General features: G+C 42.1%; 3 protein-coding genes across 4 annotated transcripts in view; 1 reads left to right on the top strand and 2 right to left on the bottom strand.

The window, feature by feature from the left end:
- The window catches only part of LOC126576295 (uncharacterized), a 472,692-nt gene that overhangs the window by 279,579 nt on the left and 175,580 nt on the right, over positions 1 to 17,533 (top strand). Inside the window, exon 1 of one of the 2 annotated variants that reach the window (XM_050237510.1) lies at positions 6,180 to 6,260. The exons of the other annotated variant lie outside the window; for it this stretch is intronic. The gene's annotated coding sequence lies outside the window, so the exon portion shown is untranslated. Of the gene's footprint in view, positions 1 to 6,179; positions 6,261 to 17,533 lie in introns of those variants that run through there. 2 annotated transcript variants of the gene reach the window in all.
- LOC126576562 (uncharacterized) lies at positions 1,681 to 13,796 on the bottom strand. Its single transcript, XM_050237870.1, has 3 exons — positions 13,625 to 13,796; positions 12,912 to 13,034; positions 1,681 to 1,721 (listed from the first exon to the last, which is right to left on the bottom strand). Exons 1-3 carry the CDS (start codon positions 13,794 to 13,796, stop codon positions 1,681 to 1,683), a joined length of 336 nt encoding a protein of 111 aa, XP_050093827.1.
- On the bottom strand, positions 15,458 to 17,345 carry LOC126576561 (zinc finger protein 668-like). Its single transcript, XM_050237868.1, has 2 exons — positions 16,391 to 17,345; positions 15,458 to 15,516 (listed from the first exon to the last, which is right to left on the bottom strand). Exons 1-2 carry the CDS (start codon positions 17,343 to 17,345, stop codon positions 15,458 to 15,460), a joined length of 1,014 nt encoding a protein of 337 aa, XP_050093825.1.

Genomic DNA, 17,533 nt, shown 5'->3' with positions numbered 1-17,533 from the left:
TTGGATACCATTTGAACACAGCCTACAGTCGGTTTAAAATTCTGCACGAAGCAGCAGCGCAACATGTGCGCGATATCCCAGTAATACTTGGCGGACCGAACTGAAGGAAGGTCTCCTTGCACTGGTTTTGAATTCACGGCTCGTATTGATGCTACTGTGGCAAAATGACACTTGTAGTCGTGTGCAAGACCTTCCAATTATGGCATCCCTTCACTCGCTTGCCCAATCCATTTTGATCGGAAAGCTCTTTTATCGGCTCTGATTGGCCTTTCACCTTTCCGTCTCTATTTTTCGCTCTCACTTTTGCGCCTCCGTTGTTCCTTGAATTTGAAACTTGGTCATAAGTCTAGGTATTAATTTAAGACTCAAGCGCCAATTCCTAGAAGATATCTCCCAGGAGCGTTCCGGCAGAGGCAATTCTGCAAGAACGAATGAAAATTTGGTCATGCAAGATATCTTGAGGACCTATAAGGATCTTGATTTGACCACAAACTACCGTTGCACCGAATTCGCTACTGGTCGCCCATAGGACAACGAGGAAGAAAACTATTCCTCTTCCAGGAATCGTCAACTCATACATCAGTCCCCGACTGAGGAAGTGCCACGTTTTAACATTGGCCAAGTGGTGGGGTCCGCCACCTTTCCAGTAGGAGTCAGAAGTGCGACCAAGACGATGAGCCATGTCGTTGAAGGATTGCACTTAGTCCAAAACGGAGGCTTCTTCGTAAATACCAATGTTACTTGCTCCAGAAGAAGAAACGCGAACAGGAATAAATGGCTATTAGTACGTAATTGAAAAGCGCGAAGCGGGCGTGCATGCAAAGAATTTATCCGAAATTGAGAAATTCCTCCACATTGCAGGATTCACCTGTCGTACAACAATACAACAAAATTACAACAGCTTGAAATGTGAACTTAAATGCCTTCTAAAATGCTGATAAATGGTTGTTGGCTAAAGTAAACAAGAAAAAGGTTGTTATAGCCATGGATTATGCCTCAACAGGCTACGTATGTGGCAAACAGCAACTCAATATTAAAAGTTACCGTTCAACTTGTAAAGAACTGGACCTTCTTCCTCTACAGTTCTTCACGTTGAATAAGGACGAATGAAAAAATAAAAAGAAATTTACCAAATACCACTTACTGATGTGGTTTGCAAAATGGTACCACTAAGAGTACATGTTCTGTTACTAAATATTACTACGCCTTGCTACCAGGACAGACCCAGGACATTCCGATCCACCGCATCAAAACGCACGTGTCTTCCGCTTAAAGCTGAAGTCCATTCTGGAGAATCTCTCGACAGGAGTTTTTGAAGTACAAATCCAAATTCGGAATAGAATCTCGTATGCACGTCATCGAGTAACAGAAAAGTGAACTGCCGCACCCGTATTGCTTGCCTGCCCATTATTGCCTAGAGTGATAAGCACCTGACTACGATCCGCTCGTGTCTGTCGAAATTACGTATCAATAGTCCAAGACTTGATGGCAAATGTGCTTCGCAAATATAGTATTTAATCAGCCTTTAAGAGTCTTCAAAAATCTTAAAAGAAGTAAGCTCTTTTCCACTAAGGCTCCCGTGGATGCATGCAGTAAGACTGTAATAATAATTAACAGAGTACCTGCTTTATCCAGATTTTCACCAAATCGGCACCAAACCACGTCATTCTGAAAAGCTGGTTACGGGTCTTTGTAGATATTATCATCCATAAGTTGACGTCCTAAAATATACAAAGCAGAAGAAATTAATACACGCATAAACGAAATTCCAATATAACATACGACCATGTGCCAAGAAAACGAATATAAATACGCAATTAACTCCAGACGAAACATTTTCCATATTGGTTTGTTCTCTTTTCTTCCTCGAAGTAGAAAATGAACAAAAGCGAAGCATCGCTAGCGCTCCACACGTTTGAACACGTTCGAACACCTTTTTGTTTCGCATATATTAAGGAAGTCGGAACCGGCAGCCCCAACATCCTTTAAATAAAGACTCAAATATTTAACAAAAAAAACGCACGCTGACCGAATTTCTACGCGATATCTGCTTACCATATGACACAGAAAATAATAATATCTCTAATCGAAATCATTTTCCTAACAAAGAAAATCTGAACTGCTGCACACCAGTTTGCTTGGGCTTCCACACTTCTCTAGAATGAAAAATACCTAGAACATTCCAACATGGCGGCAAACACCAAACCGAACTACATTTCGCAAAAAGCAACCCGATAGACGGCGCATTGTTTGCCGACTTAGTTGAAGAACTTAATGCTCACAGGCCTACAAGGATACTGATAAAAGGCGTAGTCCGCAACGTGACACTACTAACAATAATAGCTGACATTGAAGGACAAAATAAGGTGACCAACACCAGCCACCATAGGAGCAACGACAGCAGTAGGAAGAGCGTGGTCGTAGCGAAGCGATGTCTATTCCCTGCAGATCGCAGGGAAGCAAGGGATCTGAGTGCCCTCAAGGCGGGGGATACCCGGCTAACATTTCCCTTGAGCGCGTGGCGGAAACGCCAAATTATCACCTGAATAACTTCAACCCCATACAGCAAATTGCAGTGAGCGAAGCTGGACATATGTTTCATGGGGGTGCTATGAGGAAATTAATGGAGCATCATAAGGCTAATTGGCACCGAGACGAATGTCATTTGTTTGACAAGAGAATGCAGAGCACTGTGAGCCTCAGTGCCAAAACTATTATCGCTGCGTTCACGAACTATTCTATATATGACTTGGATAAGTGGCCACTTAGCAGGCGAGCAGACTGAGCAGTTTGCCTTCCTGCTTCATTATGCGGCCGCGACCATTTTTCTCGATCTGGTGGAGATCGAAGATCTGGCAATAATCACCAAATTGCATCCATTCTTTCAACTTCTTCTTTTGAATCGTTGTACGTGGTGGCACAGCTGTGTCTGGATTTTGTTGTAGGACATATCCCCGACGAATGGAGAACGAATAATTGGCACAATATGTTGTACGTTATGGATGAAGTTCGAGCTTTCGGTCCCTTGTTCCTTCTATCAACGGACAGTTTCGAACATCTCATCCGGTGGTTCAGGGAACTAATTGTGGCTCACCACAAAGACAACCCTCTCGCTGTTTTTGATAACATACAACATATTACAAAACCACCACCACAATACCCAGTAGTGAAAGAAGAAGACAGCACAATAACGATTACGTTGAACGAGCATTGCAGGTTACAAAACATTACTGCCGACAAATGGTTCCTGATGAAGGACCTAAAAATTGTTGCAATGCTAAACATAGCTAGCAGGTATAACGATGCAGACCTGCTGCAACTTTGCGGAGTTCCACGAGCCAGAAATGTACGACCTGGAGCAAGTGATTACTAAGCTGTCAATGATTTCTATTGACAACCGATACTACTTCATTCCCGTCCCAGAATCATTTGCTCCGGGATACAGGGCAGATATTCTAGATCTAGAAAGAATAACAAGTGCTCATGCTCAACCTCAACCAACATCAATAGAGGAACGCCAGTGGCTGTATTGCGGGAATGACGGCTGTAATTTTAAAACCTACTGCCGGCACAGGCTGGTACACTACAAAATGGTGCATACAAACAAGTGGCCGTTTGTATGCACACAGTGCCACAAATCCTTCCGCCTATCTAATCAGCTACAATCGCACCTTCCCGATGATATAATCCTGATCCTCCCTCTTTCCCTTTCCCGCTCCAGAGTGTAAAACAACACCGATCACTAATTCTTATTTTTTTATACAGGATGGAGGCGTTCACGCAGTGTGTAGAGCAACTGCTGCGTGAGTCCCGGCGGCTGCTGACAACCATTGCAAACCCAGCAATGAGGGTGCTGGAAATCAGTGCCCTACTAATGATGTTCGCCGTGGAGAAGGCGAAACATTTAGCCAAAGGTAGGTGTTACCATATTTGCTATTACCAGAAATTTTTGACGTACCTTAACCATGCGGCTCCTCATATCGTATTGTTTCGTGGTAACGAGTTAATTAACGTTGCCCCAACCTTCCCGGTACTACGCTTAAGCGCGCTAGGAGGCTTCACGCGTGTGAGCATCATCTCGTAGCACCGGAACCGATGAACTTTTGCTGAACAGACATTTATCAAAGCAAAGATGAAATTCCTTGGTCAAAGTGTTGATAAAGAAGTTTTACACAAGAATCCTGGTAAGGTGAAAGCCTTTTGGAAGGAAATGAATCCATCGAATATCAAAAGGGTTGGAAAAAAAACAACTGCTAATTGAAAGTCACCAAGACGTTGTTATAAGTCATGTAATCGAATATTTGAAATCGGGGTTGACTCAGAATATTCCAGAGGAAGTATTCAAGACATTTCATTCGAAACAAGTAGAACTGAGTGTGGAGCAGGGTGTTCTTTTGAGGACACCACATTGTTGTGCCCTATAAATTGCCTACAAGCATACTCTTGGAAATACATTCCGTTCATCCAGGAATAGTTAAATGGGAGATAGTGTTATATATTCGTAGTGTGTAGTGCACATTGATTGCTATGTGCTTGGTTATGAAAAGGATAGCATCTAAGGTTAAGTCTTCTAGTACAAGCCATGGGCCCGGTCAAGATGTATGAAATATGTGATAAATATGGAATATGATATCAACGAGGTACTTATCGATAACGGCAAGCTGAATCAACTCATTACTGCACCAATAGGGCGTCTCCTGTGTGTGGTACAGCGTCCTTGCCCCTGCAAGCAACATGCAATTTTCGTGACCACCGTCGTTGGTAGAATCGATTCACCGATACTCTTGATTGTCGAGCTAAAACAAGTTGCTTAAAGACAAAAAATGTATTAATAAATCATAATTAATGATTATACAGTTTGGTAGCATATGTACAACTTATTACCTCAGGCATTTGACTGATTCTTTGAACTCATAGTAATTGCCCCGCGGATGAAGACTTTCTTCACGTTAGATTATGCCCAGGCGTCCCAACAGCATTTGTTGCGAGAGATCATCGGCTGAGCTGCACATGGGTTAATCTGTGCTCCAACGTTACGGAACACCGTTAAGGATGGGGGGTCTTTCCTGAAAATAGAATATACAAGTACGTGAATGACTACGATTTTCTCTTGGTTTTCGCTACAACACCAGTACAATCCTCAAGGCCATCACTGATCACACCACATTGATACCCCATGCAAAATTATTTCACTTGTACTGCGCAGCTTAAATGAAAATCAAAGAGCGCATTGCTTTAAATTTGCCCTTAATAGCGAATGGATGGAATAGACGAGGTACGGCTAGTTTTCAACGCCCATCAATAAGAATACATTTTGTTGCTTAAAAAATATTAAGAACAAAATTGCCATAATCTGGGAATGCGCTCAGAGTGAGAAATTAATCAAACCATATCATCCAAACCCACGCTTAATTACTACAGCAATACGATATTAACTAAAAACAGGATGAAAATGATGCAGCTATAAGAGAATAGGTTTAGAAAATTTATGAATAACCGCAGCTTACCAAAAGGATACAGCATAACTTACCATCAAATCAATTACACCACATTTGAATCAACACTTTTTCGTTTTCCAAGAAAGTGGCACTGCCTCCGTCAAGTGCAAAAATGGCCGCGCAAACCACACCGAACCACACCTCGCAAAGAGCAGAACAAAATTGATCGAACACGAGCATGTTGCGCCTTCTTTGCTCGATTCTGGCGAGCTAGTCGATGATCGCTTTTGGAGGGAACGCGCGATCCCATAAGCTAGCAATTTCAGATTTGCGCATTGGAGTAAATGACATAGACGATGAGACAACTCTACTTTCGATCGATGAAACTTGATTCTCGAATTTTCCACTTTGAGAGCTATTTTGAATTCACAGAAATTATTCTGTATCCATATTTTATTTCATAGAATTGAATTTCTGAATGATTTTGAATTTGTAACTTAAAACGTAAAATCGATTTCCAAACTCGATTTTCAACGACCATGGATAGAATTGTCTCATCGTCTTTCTCATTTACTCCAATGCGCAAATCTTAATTTGCTAACTTATGGGATATCGCGTTCCCTCCAAAAGCGATCATCGACTAGCTCGCCAGAATCGAGCAAAGAAGGCGCAGCCAGCTCGTGTTCGATCAATTTTGTTCTGCTCTTTGCGAGGTGTGGTTTGGTGTGGTTTGCGCAGCCATTTTTGCACTTGACGGAGGCAGTGCCACTTTCTTGGAAAACGAAAAAGTGTTGATTCAAATGTGGTGTAATTGATTTGATGGTAAGTTATGCTGTATCCTTTTGGTAAGCTGCGGTTATTCATAAATTTTGCAAACCTATTCTCTTATAGCTGCATCATTTTCATCCTGTTGTTTTTAGTTTATTTCGCATTGTTATAGGAATTAGGCGTGGGTTTGGATAATATGGTTTGAATAATTTCTCACTCTGAGCGCATTCCCAGATTGTGGCAATTTTGTTCTTAATATTTTTCAAGCAACAAAATGTATTCTTATTGATGGGCGTTGAAAACTAGCCGTGCCTCGTCCATTCCTTCCATTCGCTGTTTCCGGCAAATTTAAAGCAATGCGCTCTTTGATTTTCATTTAAGCTGCGCAGTACAAGTGAAATAATTTTGCATGGGGTATCAATGTGGTGTGATCAGTGATGGCCTTGAGGATTGTACTGGTGTTGTAGCGAAAACCAAGAGAAAATCGTAGTCATTCACGTACTTGTATATTCTATTTTCAGGAAAGACCCCCCATCCTTAACGGTGTTCCGTAACGTTGGAGCACAGATTAACCCATGTGCAGCTCAGCCGATGATCTCTCGCAACAAATGCTGTTGGGACGCCTGGGCATAATCTAACGTGAAGAAAGTCTTCATCCGCGGGGCAATTACTATGAGTTCAAAGAATCAGTCAAATGCCTGAGGTAATAAGTTGTACATATGCTACCAAACTGTATAATCATTAATTATGATTTATTAATACATTTTTTGTCTTTAAGCAACTTGTTTTAGCTCGACAATCAAGAGTATCGGTGAATCGATTCTACCAACGACGGTGGTCACGAAAATTGCATGTTGCTTGCAGGGGCAAGGACGCTGTACCACACACAGGAGACGCCCTATTGGTGCAGTAATGAGTTGATTCAGCTTGCCGTTATCGATAAGTACCTCGTTGATATCATATTCCATATTTATCACATATTTCATACATCTTGACCGGGCCCATGGCTTGTACTAGAAGACTTAACCTTAGATGCTATCCTTTTCATAACCAAGCACATAGCAATCAATGTGCACTACACACTACGAATATATAACACTATCTCCCATTTAACTATTCCTGGATGAACGGAATGTATTTCCAAGAGTATGCTTGTAGGCAATTTATAGGGCACAACAATGTGGTGTCCTCAAAAGAACACCCTGCTCCACACTCAGTTCTACTTGTTTCGAATGAAATGTCTTGAATACTTCCTCTGGAATATTCTGAGTCAACCCCGATTTCAAATATTCGATTACATGACTTATAACAACGTCTTGGTGACTTTCAATTAGCAGTTGTTTTTTTTCCAACCCTTTTGATATTCGATGGATTCATTTCCTTCCAAAAGGCTTTCACCTTACCAGGATTCTTGTGTAAAACTTCTTTATCAACACTTTGACCAAGGAATTTCATCTTTGCTTTGATAAATGTCTGTTCAGCAAAAGTTCATCGGTTCCGGTGCTACGAGATGATGCTCACACGCGTGAAGCCTCCTAGCGCGCTTAAGCGTAGTACCGGGAAGGTTGGGGCAACGTTAATTAACTCGTTACCACGAAACAATACGATATGAGGAGCCGCATGGTTAAGGTACGTCAAAAATTTCTGGTAATAGCAAATATGGTAACACCTACCTTTGGCTAAATGTTTCGCCTTCTCCACGGCGAACATCATTAGTAGGGCACTGATTTCCAGCACCCTCATTGCTGGGTTTGCAATGGTTGTCAGCAGCCGCCGGGACTCACGCAGCAGTTGCTCTACACACTGCGTGAACGCCTCCATCCTGTATAAAAAAATAAGAATTAGTGATCGGTGTTGTTTTACACTCTGGAGCGGGAAAGGGAAAGAGGGAGGATCAGGATTATATCATCGGGAAGGTGCGATTGTAGCTGATTAGATAGGCGGAAGGATTTGTGGCACTGTGTGCATACAAACGGCCACTTGTTTGTATGCACCATTTTGTAGTGTACCAGCCTGTGCCGGCAGTAGGTTTTAAAATTACAGCCGTCATTCCCGCAATACAGCCACTGGCGTTCCTCTATTGATGTTGGTTGAGGTTGAGCATGAGCACTTGTTATTCTTTCTAGATCTAGAATATCTGCCCTGTATCCCGGAGCAAATGATTCTGGGACGGGAATGAAGTAGTATCGGTTGTCAATAGAAATCATTGACAGCTTAGTAATCACTTGCTCCAGGTCGTACATTTCTGGCTCGTGGAACTCCGCAAAGTTGCAGCAGGTCTGCATCGTTATACCTGCTAGCTATGTTTAGCATTGCAACAATTTTTAGGTCCTTCATCAGGAACCATTTGTCGGCAGTAATGTTTTGTAACCTGCAATGCTCGTTCAACGTAATCGTTATTGTGCTGTCTTCTTCTTTCACTACTGGGTATTGTGGTGGTGGTTTTGTAATATGTTGTATGTTATCAAAAACAGCGAGAGGGTTGTCTTTGTGGTGAGCCACAATTAGTTCCCTGAACCACCGGATGAGATGTTCGAAACTGTCCGTTGATAGAAGGAACAAGGGACCGAAAGCTCGAACTTCATCCATAACGTACAACATATTGTGCCAATTATTCGTTCTCCATTCGTCGGGGATATGTCCTACAACAAAATCCAGACACAGCTGTGCCACCACGTACAACGATTCAAAAGAAGAAGTTGAAAGAATGGATGCAATTTGGTGATTATTGCCAGATCTTCGATCTCCACCAGATCGAGAAAAATGGTCGCGGCCGCATAATGAAGCAGGAAGGCAAACTGCTCAGTCTGCTCGCCTGCTAAGTGGCCACTTATCCAAGTCATATATAGAATAGTTCGTGAACGCAGCGATAATAGTTTTGGCACTGAGGCTCACAGTGCTCTGCATTCTCTTGTCAAACAAATGACATTCGTCTCGGTGCCAATTAGCCTTATGATGCTCCATTAATTTCCTCATAGCACCCCCATGAAACATATGTCCAGCTTCGCTCACTGCAATTTGCTGTATGGGGTTGAAGTTATTCAGGTGATAATTTGGCGTTTCCGCCACGCGCTCAAGGGAAATGTTAGCCGGGTATCCCCCGCCTTGAGGGCACTCAGATCCCTTGCTTCCCTGCGATCTGCAGGGAATAGACATCGCTTCGCTACGACCACGCTCTTCCTACTGCTGTCGTTGCTCCTATGGTGGCTGGTGTTGGTCACCTTATTTTGTCCTTCAATGTCAGCTATTATTGTTAGTAGTGTCACGTTGCGGACTACGCCTTTTATCAGTATCCCTGTAGGCCTGTGAGCATTAAGTTCTTCAACTAAGTCGGCAAACAATGCGCCGTCTATCGGGTTGCTTTTTGCGAAATGTAGTTCGGTTTGGTGTTTGCCGCCATGTTGGAATGTTCTAGGTATTTTTCATTCTAGAGAAGTGTGGAAGCCCAAGCAAACTGGTGTGCAGCAGTTCAGATTTTCTTTGTTAGGAAAATGATTTCGATTAGAGATATTATTATTTTCTGTGTCATATGGTAAGCAGATATCGCGTAGAAATTCGGTCAGCGTGCGTTTTTTTTGTTAAATATTTGAATCTTTATTTAAAGGATGTTGGGGCTGCCGGTTCCGACTTCCTTAATATATGCGAAACAAAAAGGTGTTCGAACGTGTTCAAACGTGTGGAGCGCTAGCGATGCTTCGCTTTTGTTCTTCATTTTGTACTTCGAGGAAGAAAAGAGAACAAACCAATATGGAAAATGTTTCGTCTGGAGTTAATTGCGTATTTATATTCGTTTTCTTGGCACATGGTCGTATGTTGTATTGGAATTTCGTTTATGCGTGTATTAATTTCTTCTGCTTTGTATATTTTAGGACGTCAACTTATGGATGATAATATCTACAACGGCCCGTAACCAGCTTTTCAGAATGACGTGGTTTGGTTCCGATTTGGTGAAAATCTGGATAAAGCAGGTACTCTGTTAATTATTATTACAGTCTTACTGCATGCATCCACGGGAGCCTTAGTGGAAAAGAGCTTACTTCTTTTAAGATTTTTGAAGACTCTTAAAGGCTGATTAAATACTATATTTGCGAAGCACATTTGCCATCAAGTCTTGGACTATTGATACGTAATTTCGACAGACACGAGCGGATCGTAGTCAGGTGCTTATCACTCTAGGCAATAACGGGCAGGCAAACAGTACAGGTGCGGCAGTTCACTTTTCTGGTACTCGATGACGTGAATACGAGATTCTATTCCGAACTTGGATTTGTACTTCAAATACTCCTGTCGAGAGAATCTCCAGAATGGACTTCAGCTTTAAGCGGAAGACACGTGCGTTTTGATGCGGTGGATCGGAATGTCCTGGGTCTGTCCTGGTAGCAAGGCGTAGTAATATTTAGTAACAGAACATGTACTCTTAGTGGTACCATTTTGCAAACCACATCAGTAAGTGGTATTTGGTAAATTTCTTTTTATTTTTTCATTCGTCCTTATTCAACGTCAAGAACTGTAGAGGAAGAAGGTCCAGTTCTTTACTGGAAAGGTGGCGGACTCCACCACTTGCCCGATATTAAATCGTGGCACTTCCTCAGTCGGTCAAGGAGCAACGGAGGCGCAAAAGTGAGAGCGAAAAGTAGAGACGGAAAGGTGAAAGGCCAATCAGAGCCGATAAAAGAGCTTTCCGATAAAAATGGATTGGGCAAGCGAGTGAAGGGATGCCATAATTGGAAGGTCTTGCACACGACTACAAGTGTCATTTTGCCACAGTAGCATCAATACGAGCCGTGAATTCAAAACCAGTGCAAGGAGACCTTTCTTCAGTTCGGTTCGCCAAGTATTACTAGACTATCGCGCACATGTTGCGCTGCAGAATTTTAAACCGACTGTAGGCTGTGTTCAAATGGTATCCAATATCGCTCGCGATCGTTGCTCTATCTCCATCCCGCGACCACTCAAAAATCAGGAGCGACCATATGCAGGATTTGTCGCATCGTCATTTTTTCGCTTGACAAGCGAGGACTCATCAACTTCGATGGACTCGCCCGGGCCGCCAAGTAGTTTCCGACTGTCGTTCATTTTCTGGGCTGCTACTTGATTATGTAGTCCAACAGTTGTTGAGAAGATGAAGATGATCGAATCTGTACGAAGATGATCTTCACTACTACATTCATTACATAAAAGCTTTCGCCTTAAGAGAAGGCGGAAACGCGAGAAAAGGAAGTGTTTGGACTCGAAGCAATCATTTCGTTTTCAATATTTTCAGTGATCGTTTCTATTGAGGGACGGCTCCGTTTCACTGGTGCATGTCATAAATGACGTGGCCTCGTACTTAAACCATGGTGTTGTCCTTACAAACGAACTCGGAGCTGTTGGAGGGTAAATTATATTTGTCAATAATGAATTATTTAATAATTGTTTGCAGTAATAAACATTTAATTACTTGCTAATCCCTGTCGCCATGCTCTTAATCAGATCGTTTCTAAAAGCACGGTATGACGCTTGGAGCGATTTTCATTTCTTCTTGCAGAAATTGGTCGTTAAGGTCCGCTTCTGTAGCAGGAGGCTATCTCCAATGCGCCATCTTGGCGAAACGAGTTCCTGCAAAGGCGGTGCCCCCTATCCCATAGACATGATTGGCCTTCAGTTAATTGCACTAAATGAAGGCATTTTTCTTTCTTGCGGTATAGATTCTGAAAGAAATGAACACTAAAAGGGCATGAATGAAAGTCACGGCGAACAATAACTTCCTCGGTTTGTTTGTCCACAAACGTTGCGTTTATTAGGGAATTTTGAGCGAAAGTTCTCGCGAGAGGCATGTGACAATATACCTTTAGAAATCGTTCTGATCCATCTCCAACAACGGAAACAGAACATATTCCGTGAGGGTGCTCCAAACTCACCATCTTAAAGCGTATATCCTCGACCCAGAAGTACGTTATCCCGGCAGCAAACGGCACAAGCCATGTGCCGCTCGAAAGCAGCCATGCTCTGCACGCCGTGCTCTCTGGCCTCACGAGCCATGTAAAGGAATGCCCACAGAATCACGACCTGGAGCTTGTAAAAACACAGCTCGGAACTGTAATCTCCGACCAAAGGGAGATGCAGTGATTTCTCTAATTTCTAACTGCACTGCATTAAACTACGTTCACGGAAAACACGCATAACCGCTTTTCCTCTGCACACACACAACATGCAAAACAAAACACAAAACCTGCCACTAGTAGTAACTGGTTCCTATCTGCTTTTCCTGCCCTGGTCGGAAAACATTCGCCGATCCGTCGACGAAGTCCTTCAGGTGCGTGCTGGCGGGCAGATTGAATGGCGTGGCGTCTAGTGATGGGCAAAACAGGCCTCAGCCCGGAATCGATTCCGGACGATTCCGACATCAGCCGGAATCGACTCCCGGAATCGATTCCGAAGATTCCGGTTTGTTGCCTAGGGGCCGGGGGGGGTGGTTGGTAGGTAATACGTTGCAGTTTCTCATTTTTTCCAAGTTCGTTGTTCTTCAGTTCACTTCAAACCATTACAAAATTCACTATTCGTTTATTCATAGTTCTGTATCCATGTGTTATAATTCCATACACTTACTTAATTAGCTACAATTACTTAACACACTAAAATACAATTTCCTTTTCACCTATTCTTCCTCCTCGTGATTTTGTTGAATGAATAGCATTTCGTTTATTTTTTTCGCAGTTAACCTACTTCTCCGTTCTGTCATTATTTGACCAGCCTTTGAGAAAATTCGTTCGCAAGGAACTGATGTAGCTGGCACACTTAAATACTTCTGTGCAAAAGTGCTTAATGCAGGATAGATCGTTTTTCGTTCTGTCCACCACAATAAGGGATTTTCTTTAATTTTTATATTTGCTTCACTCAAATAACGATCTAACTCGACAGCTGCCGCTATTCTCGGACTGCTATCAACCCTTTTTGTCGTGCATTGTTTTTTTAAAACGTTCCATATTTCCCCATCCTCATCGCTTTCTTCATCTTCGGCCACCTGTCCTTGAACCTGCCTAAGAGAGCTTTCATAATGAGAAATCATTTTACTTATCATTGAATCATAGATAATTTCAAAACGCATCGAATCTCCCAAAAAACCTTGTTTCTTAAATCTAGGATCTAGCAATATTGCAAACGAAACTAAATCTGAATTATTCATCTCAGTAAACCTATCCTTTATACCTCTTATTAATAGACCCCCTATTTTTTAACTTCTCCAACCAAGTCGTCTTCAAGCAATATTTTAGATATTTGCTCTTCTAATGAATAAACTAACACTCCCATTTTTGAAAGTGTAGCTGCTTTTTCACTCATAATTTCTAAAGTAACTAAGTTAAGCAAACTTAAAATTTTCACGCTTTGCTCTATAATGGTCCAATCATTATCAGATATATTAGATTGTATTTTTAAACTAGCAATGCATGATACTAAGGGAACTTTGTTTTTGAAAAAACGTTCCAACATGTCGTAAGTGGAGTTCCACCTTGTTATAGAGTCTTGTTTTAATTTTAGAGTATTGAAATTTAAATTTTCCTGAATTTCTACCAGTTTTTGCGTAGCTTTGTTGCTCTTCTTAAAGTGCATTACTATATTTTTTACCTCCTCCACTGTACTTTTAATAGATTTCTGGATGGCTTGTTGAACTATCAAATTGATCGTATGTGCACTACAGTTGTGATGAATATAATTTAATTCTGATGCGGCTGATTTCATATTGGATGCGTTATCCGTAACTAGCGTAAATATTTTCTCTTCTATTTCAAATTTTGCGACGACATTTCTAATAAAATCCGCAATATTTTTCCCACTATGTGGTGAATCAAACTTAGAACATTCCAGCAGATATGACGCCATTTTGTTGTTCATATTAATAAAGTGCGCTGTAATGGCCAAAAAACTGGTTTGATTAATATCAGACCACCCATCAGCTGTCAATGAAATCGAATTCGGTAATGCCAGCTTTTCCTTAACTTTAACGAAAATACTATTATAAAGTCTAGGTAACGCGGCGTTGGACATGGTTTTTCTGCTTGGAAGTTCATAATTGGGATTCAATTCTTTAACAAAATTTTTAAAATGAGTATCATCTACTATAGAAAAAGGGTGATATTCCTTACATATCATGATTAATAATAATGTATCTAATTTTTGTTTGGCTTCCGCAGAAATTGGTTTAATAGAACCAAAATAATTATGCAATGTTCTGGTGGCAGCATTGCTGGTGGCAGCATTGGAGCTCGATGTATTGTTGCTTGTTCTATTGACTGGTATTGTTGCATGTTTCTTCTGCAAATGCCGTCTCAAGTTGGAAGTTGATCCCCCACTAAAGGATATCACAGTCTGACAATATTGGCATTTAGCGCCATTGTCAATTTTACCAAAATGTTGCCAAACATCACTAACATCAGCCATTAGCGGAGTGCTCTAGAATGGTATTGAAAGGAATGGTTTCAATTGTCTGGATAAACACTTCTGTTAAATTTGCTCTTAATTAGTTGTTGCGATGATGCGCTACAAAATGACTGGGCGTATGTGCAATTCTGATGATGTTGAGTTAGAATTAATAAGAGCAAAGAGACGTTTTAACTTGCATGGTTCGAAATTTGCTTATTAAACTGCACTGTCCTTCGCGAAAAAGTAACAAAATAACGCGAAACAATAAAAGAAATCAAATCATCGCAAATCGGAAAAAAAGTATTTTATTATTTACTTTGTTGCTGAACAGCTACGCCATGTACAACTGGTTTATGGATATATACCCAACAGTGTATACAGCTAAGTTTACAGAAGTTAAAGAAGCATAATTGAAAGATCCGAACATCACAATAAGCACTGCAGCTTTTAATCTATTGCTCTTATAATTTCGAACACTATTGCTCTGAATGAACTTCACTAAATTGCACATTTACCACATACTCTTCACATGCACTAAACTTTTAATGTGTCAAATTTCTTCCGCCTTATAGCATATTTAAAATCTAGACACTTACCTGAGTTTTTGGTTTAAACTCTAAACTAAACTGGATTTCAAGCACAATTGACGAGCACAGTGGTCGAGCACAGCGCACCGCCTCTGTCTGATCTGAGAAACGATCTGTTTCTTTTCCGTTAGATCACAGCTCTAACCGATCGGAACCGATGGTTCTAATTTCAAACTGCCAACACCACTCTACAGTTGCTGTTGCCGCTGATCTACGGTTGCGTTTTCTCTACTCCAATAACGACCAGGCAGTACGTTAGCAATTTCATTGCTGCTGGTAGTTGCTCACTTCTGTAACACCGGTTTCCTCTTCGACCGATCCTTCTGTAGAAACTCAACGAAAGAGAAAATTTCAGATAACACGTTGTAGATTTCACATGCGTATGAATGTTGCAACTACACGATACTTCAAATAACTTTGAAAACTAGCTATCGTACAGGTTCTCTTGTTGACGAACTGAGGATGAATGAAAATTGCAATTTAATCAACCGTGCTTGCGATGTAGAAATAAAACATAGGACAATAGGACACAGAAGCAAGAGAGCACTCTTTTTGGGGATATAGGTGGTGGTCCTGAAAAGGACCGTTGTCCATTACATTGGTGTCCTCGAACAGGCCTCGGTGGGTGCCGCCAGTAGTTGCTCAACCTGTTGGGTGAAAAGACTTTGAAATAATATTTATTAATCGGCAACAAGTGCCGGGGACAGAACACAGAAGATGAATCAGTTCTGAAGGAAACTTCCCAATGAAGTTGGAAAGCTTCCCCCCCTCTCATCGTTGGCCATGCCATGGCACAAGAAATGTGCCTTGGCATGTTACCACTCCGCACGACGAGGACGTCGATGAGTAGGAGTTAGGAAAAGAAGGCTCTGGAGATGAGCCTTCTTTTCCTCTTTGCGGAGCATGTCATGCGAACTTTCGCTCCATCGTCATCTACCTCTCAGCACATCTACAACGAACATAGTCCGTTCAGTGGGGCGTCGTCTGCAACGCTCACTTTCGCAAGAGCAAAAGGAAGAGGAAGATACCAAGCAACGATGGAGGTGTCGCACGAAGAGTTAAAGATAAAATACTAACAAATCGCTTTTGGCGGTGATCGTTGATTAAGAGATTATTGGTGTTTAGATTTCATGTGCCTCGTTAAAGAAGCTTGGTGTTTAAAGATTGTGGCGCACTCTGCACAAGTAAACACCAAACCTGGCTCCTTGTGAACTTTTTTGTGTCTTGTGAGATTATCAGCGCTTTTGTACTCATTACCGCACTCGCTGCAACGATAGATCTGAGGCTGTGGCCTCTCAACTACCGGCTCCTCGTGTTTTCGTTTCGAGTGCCTTTTTAAACTGTCCTGCGAGACGAATGTTTCCTCGCACTTGTCGCATCGGATGCGAGGTTTTGGCAAACCGTGGCTTCGTGCCTTGTGCCTGTTTAGCGAGTCTTTTAAATTAAACTGTTTATCGCACTGATTGCACATCCATACAACCATATTTTCGGCATTTTGGGGATTATCACCCGCTTCGGGTGGACACACGTCAACCTCCAAGCCTACCTCGGCTGATGGTCCCTCATCACCCACTCCGGGTGATGGCACATCTATCTCCGCCCCTGCCACATCATTTTGTGGCTCCTCACAAATTCCATTTGGAGACTCCTCCTCCAAGCCTACCTCGGCTGATGGTCCCTCATCACCCACTCCGGGTGATGGCACATCTATCTCCGCCCCTGCCACATCATGTTGTGGCTCCTCACAAATTCCATTTGGAGACTCCTCCTCCAAGCCTACCTCGGCTGATGGTCCCTCATCACCCACTCCGGGTGATGGCACATCTATCTCCGCCCCTGCCACATCATTTTGTGGCTCCTCACAAATTCCATTTGGAGACTCCTCCTCCAAGCCTACCTCGGCTGATGGTCCCTCATCACCCACTCCGGGTGATGGCACATCTATCTCCCACCCTGGCTCCTCACAAATTCCATTTGCAGGCTCGGCCACACATTCGGCATCTTCGAAGCCCATAAATTCTTCTTCAAAATCGCTTACCGATGCGTGCCGCTTGTGTGCCGTGTCACGGTGTGAAAGGTAGGCTCGATTATTTATAAAAGTTTTATGACATACGTCACACTGGTAGCCATTTGCATGGCCTTTTAAATGCATTTCCAACCTAGATTGTGAATTGGTCGCATAGGAGCAACCAACCATATCGCAAGGGAAAGAATCATTGTGTGTTGCGATGTGTTGTTTAAGTATCGCTAAACTTACACATGCGTGATCACACAATGTACATTTAAATCTACCCATATGTATATTCATATGAATTCGCAAGCCACGTGATCTATTATACG

This window comes from Anopheles aquasalis, chromosome 3 (genome assembly GCF_943734665.1).
Source record: "Anopheles aquasalis chromosome 3, idAnoAquaMG_Q_19, whole genome shotgun sequence".
Classification (NCBI taxonomy): domain Eukaryota; kingdom Metazoa; phylum Arthropoda; class Insecta; order Diptera; family Culicidae; genus Anopheles; species Anopheles aquasalis.
This window is presented reverse-complemented; position numbering and strand designations above follow the sequence as displayed.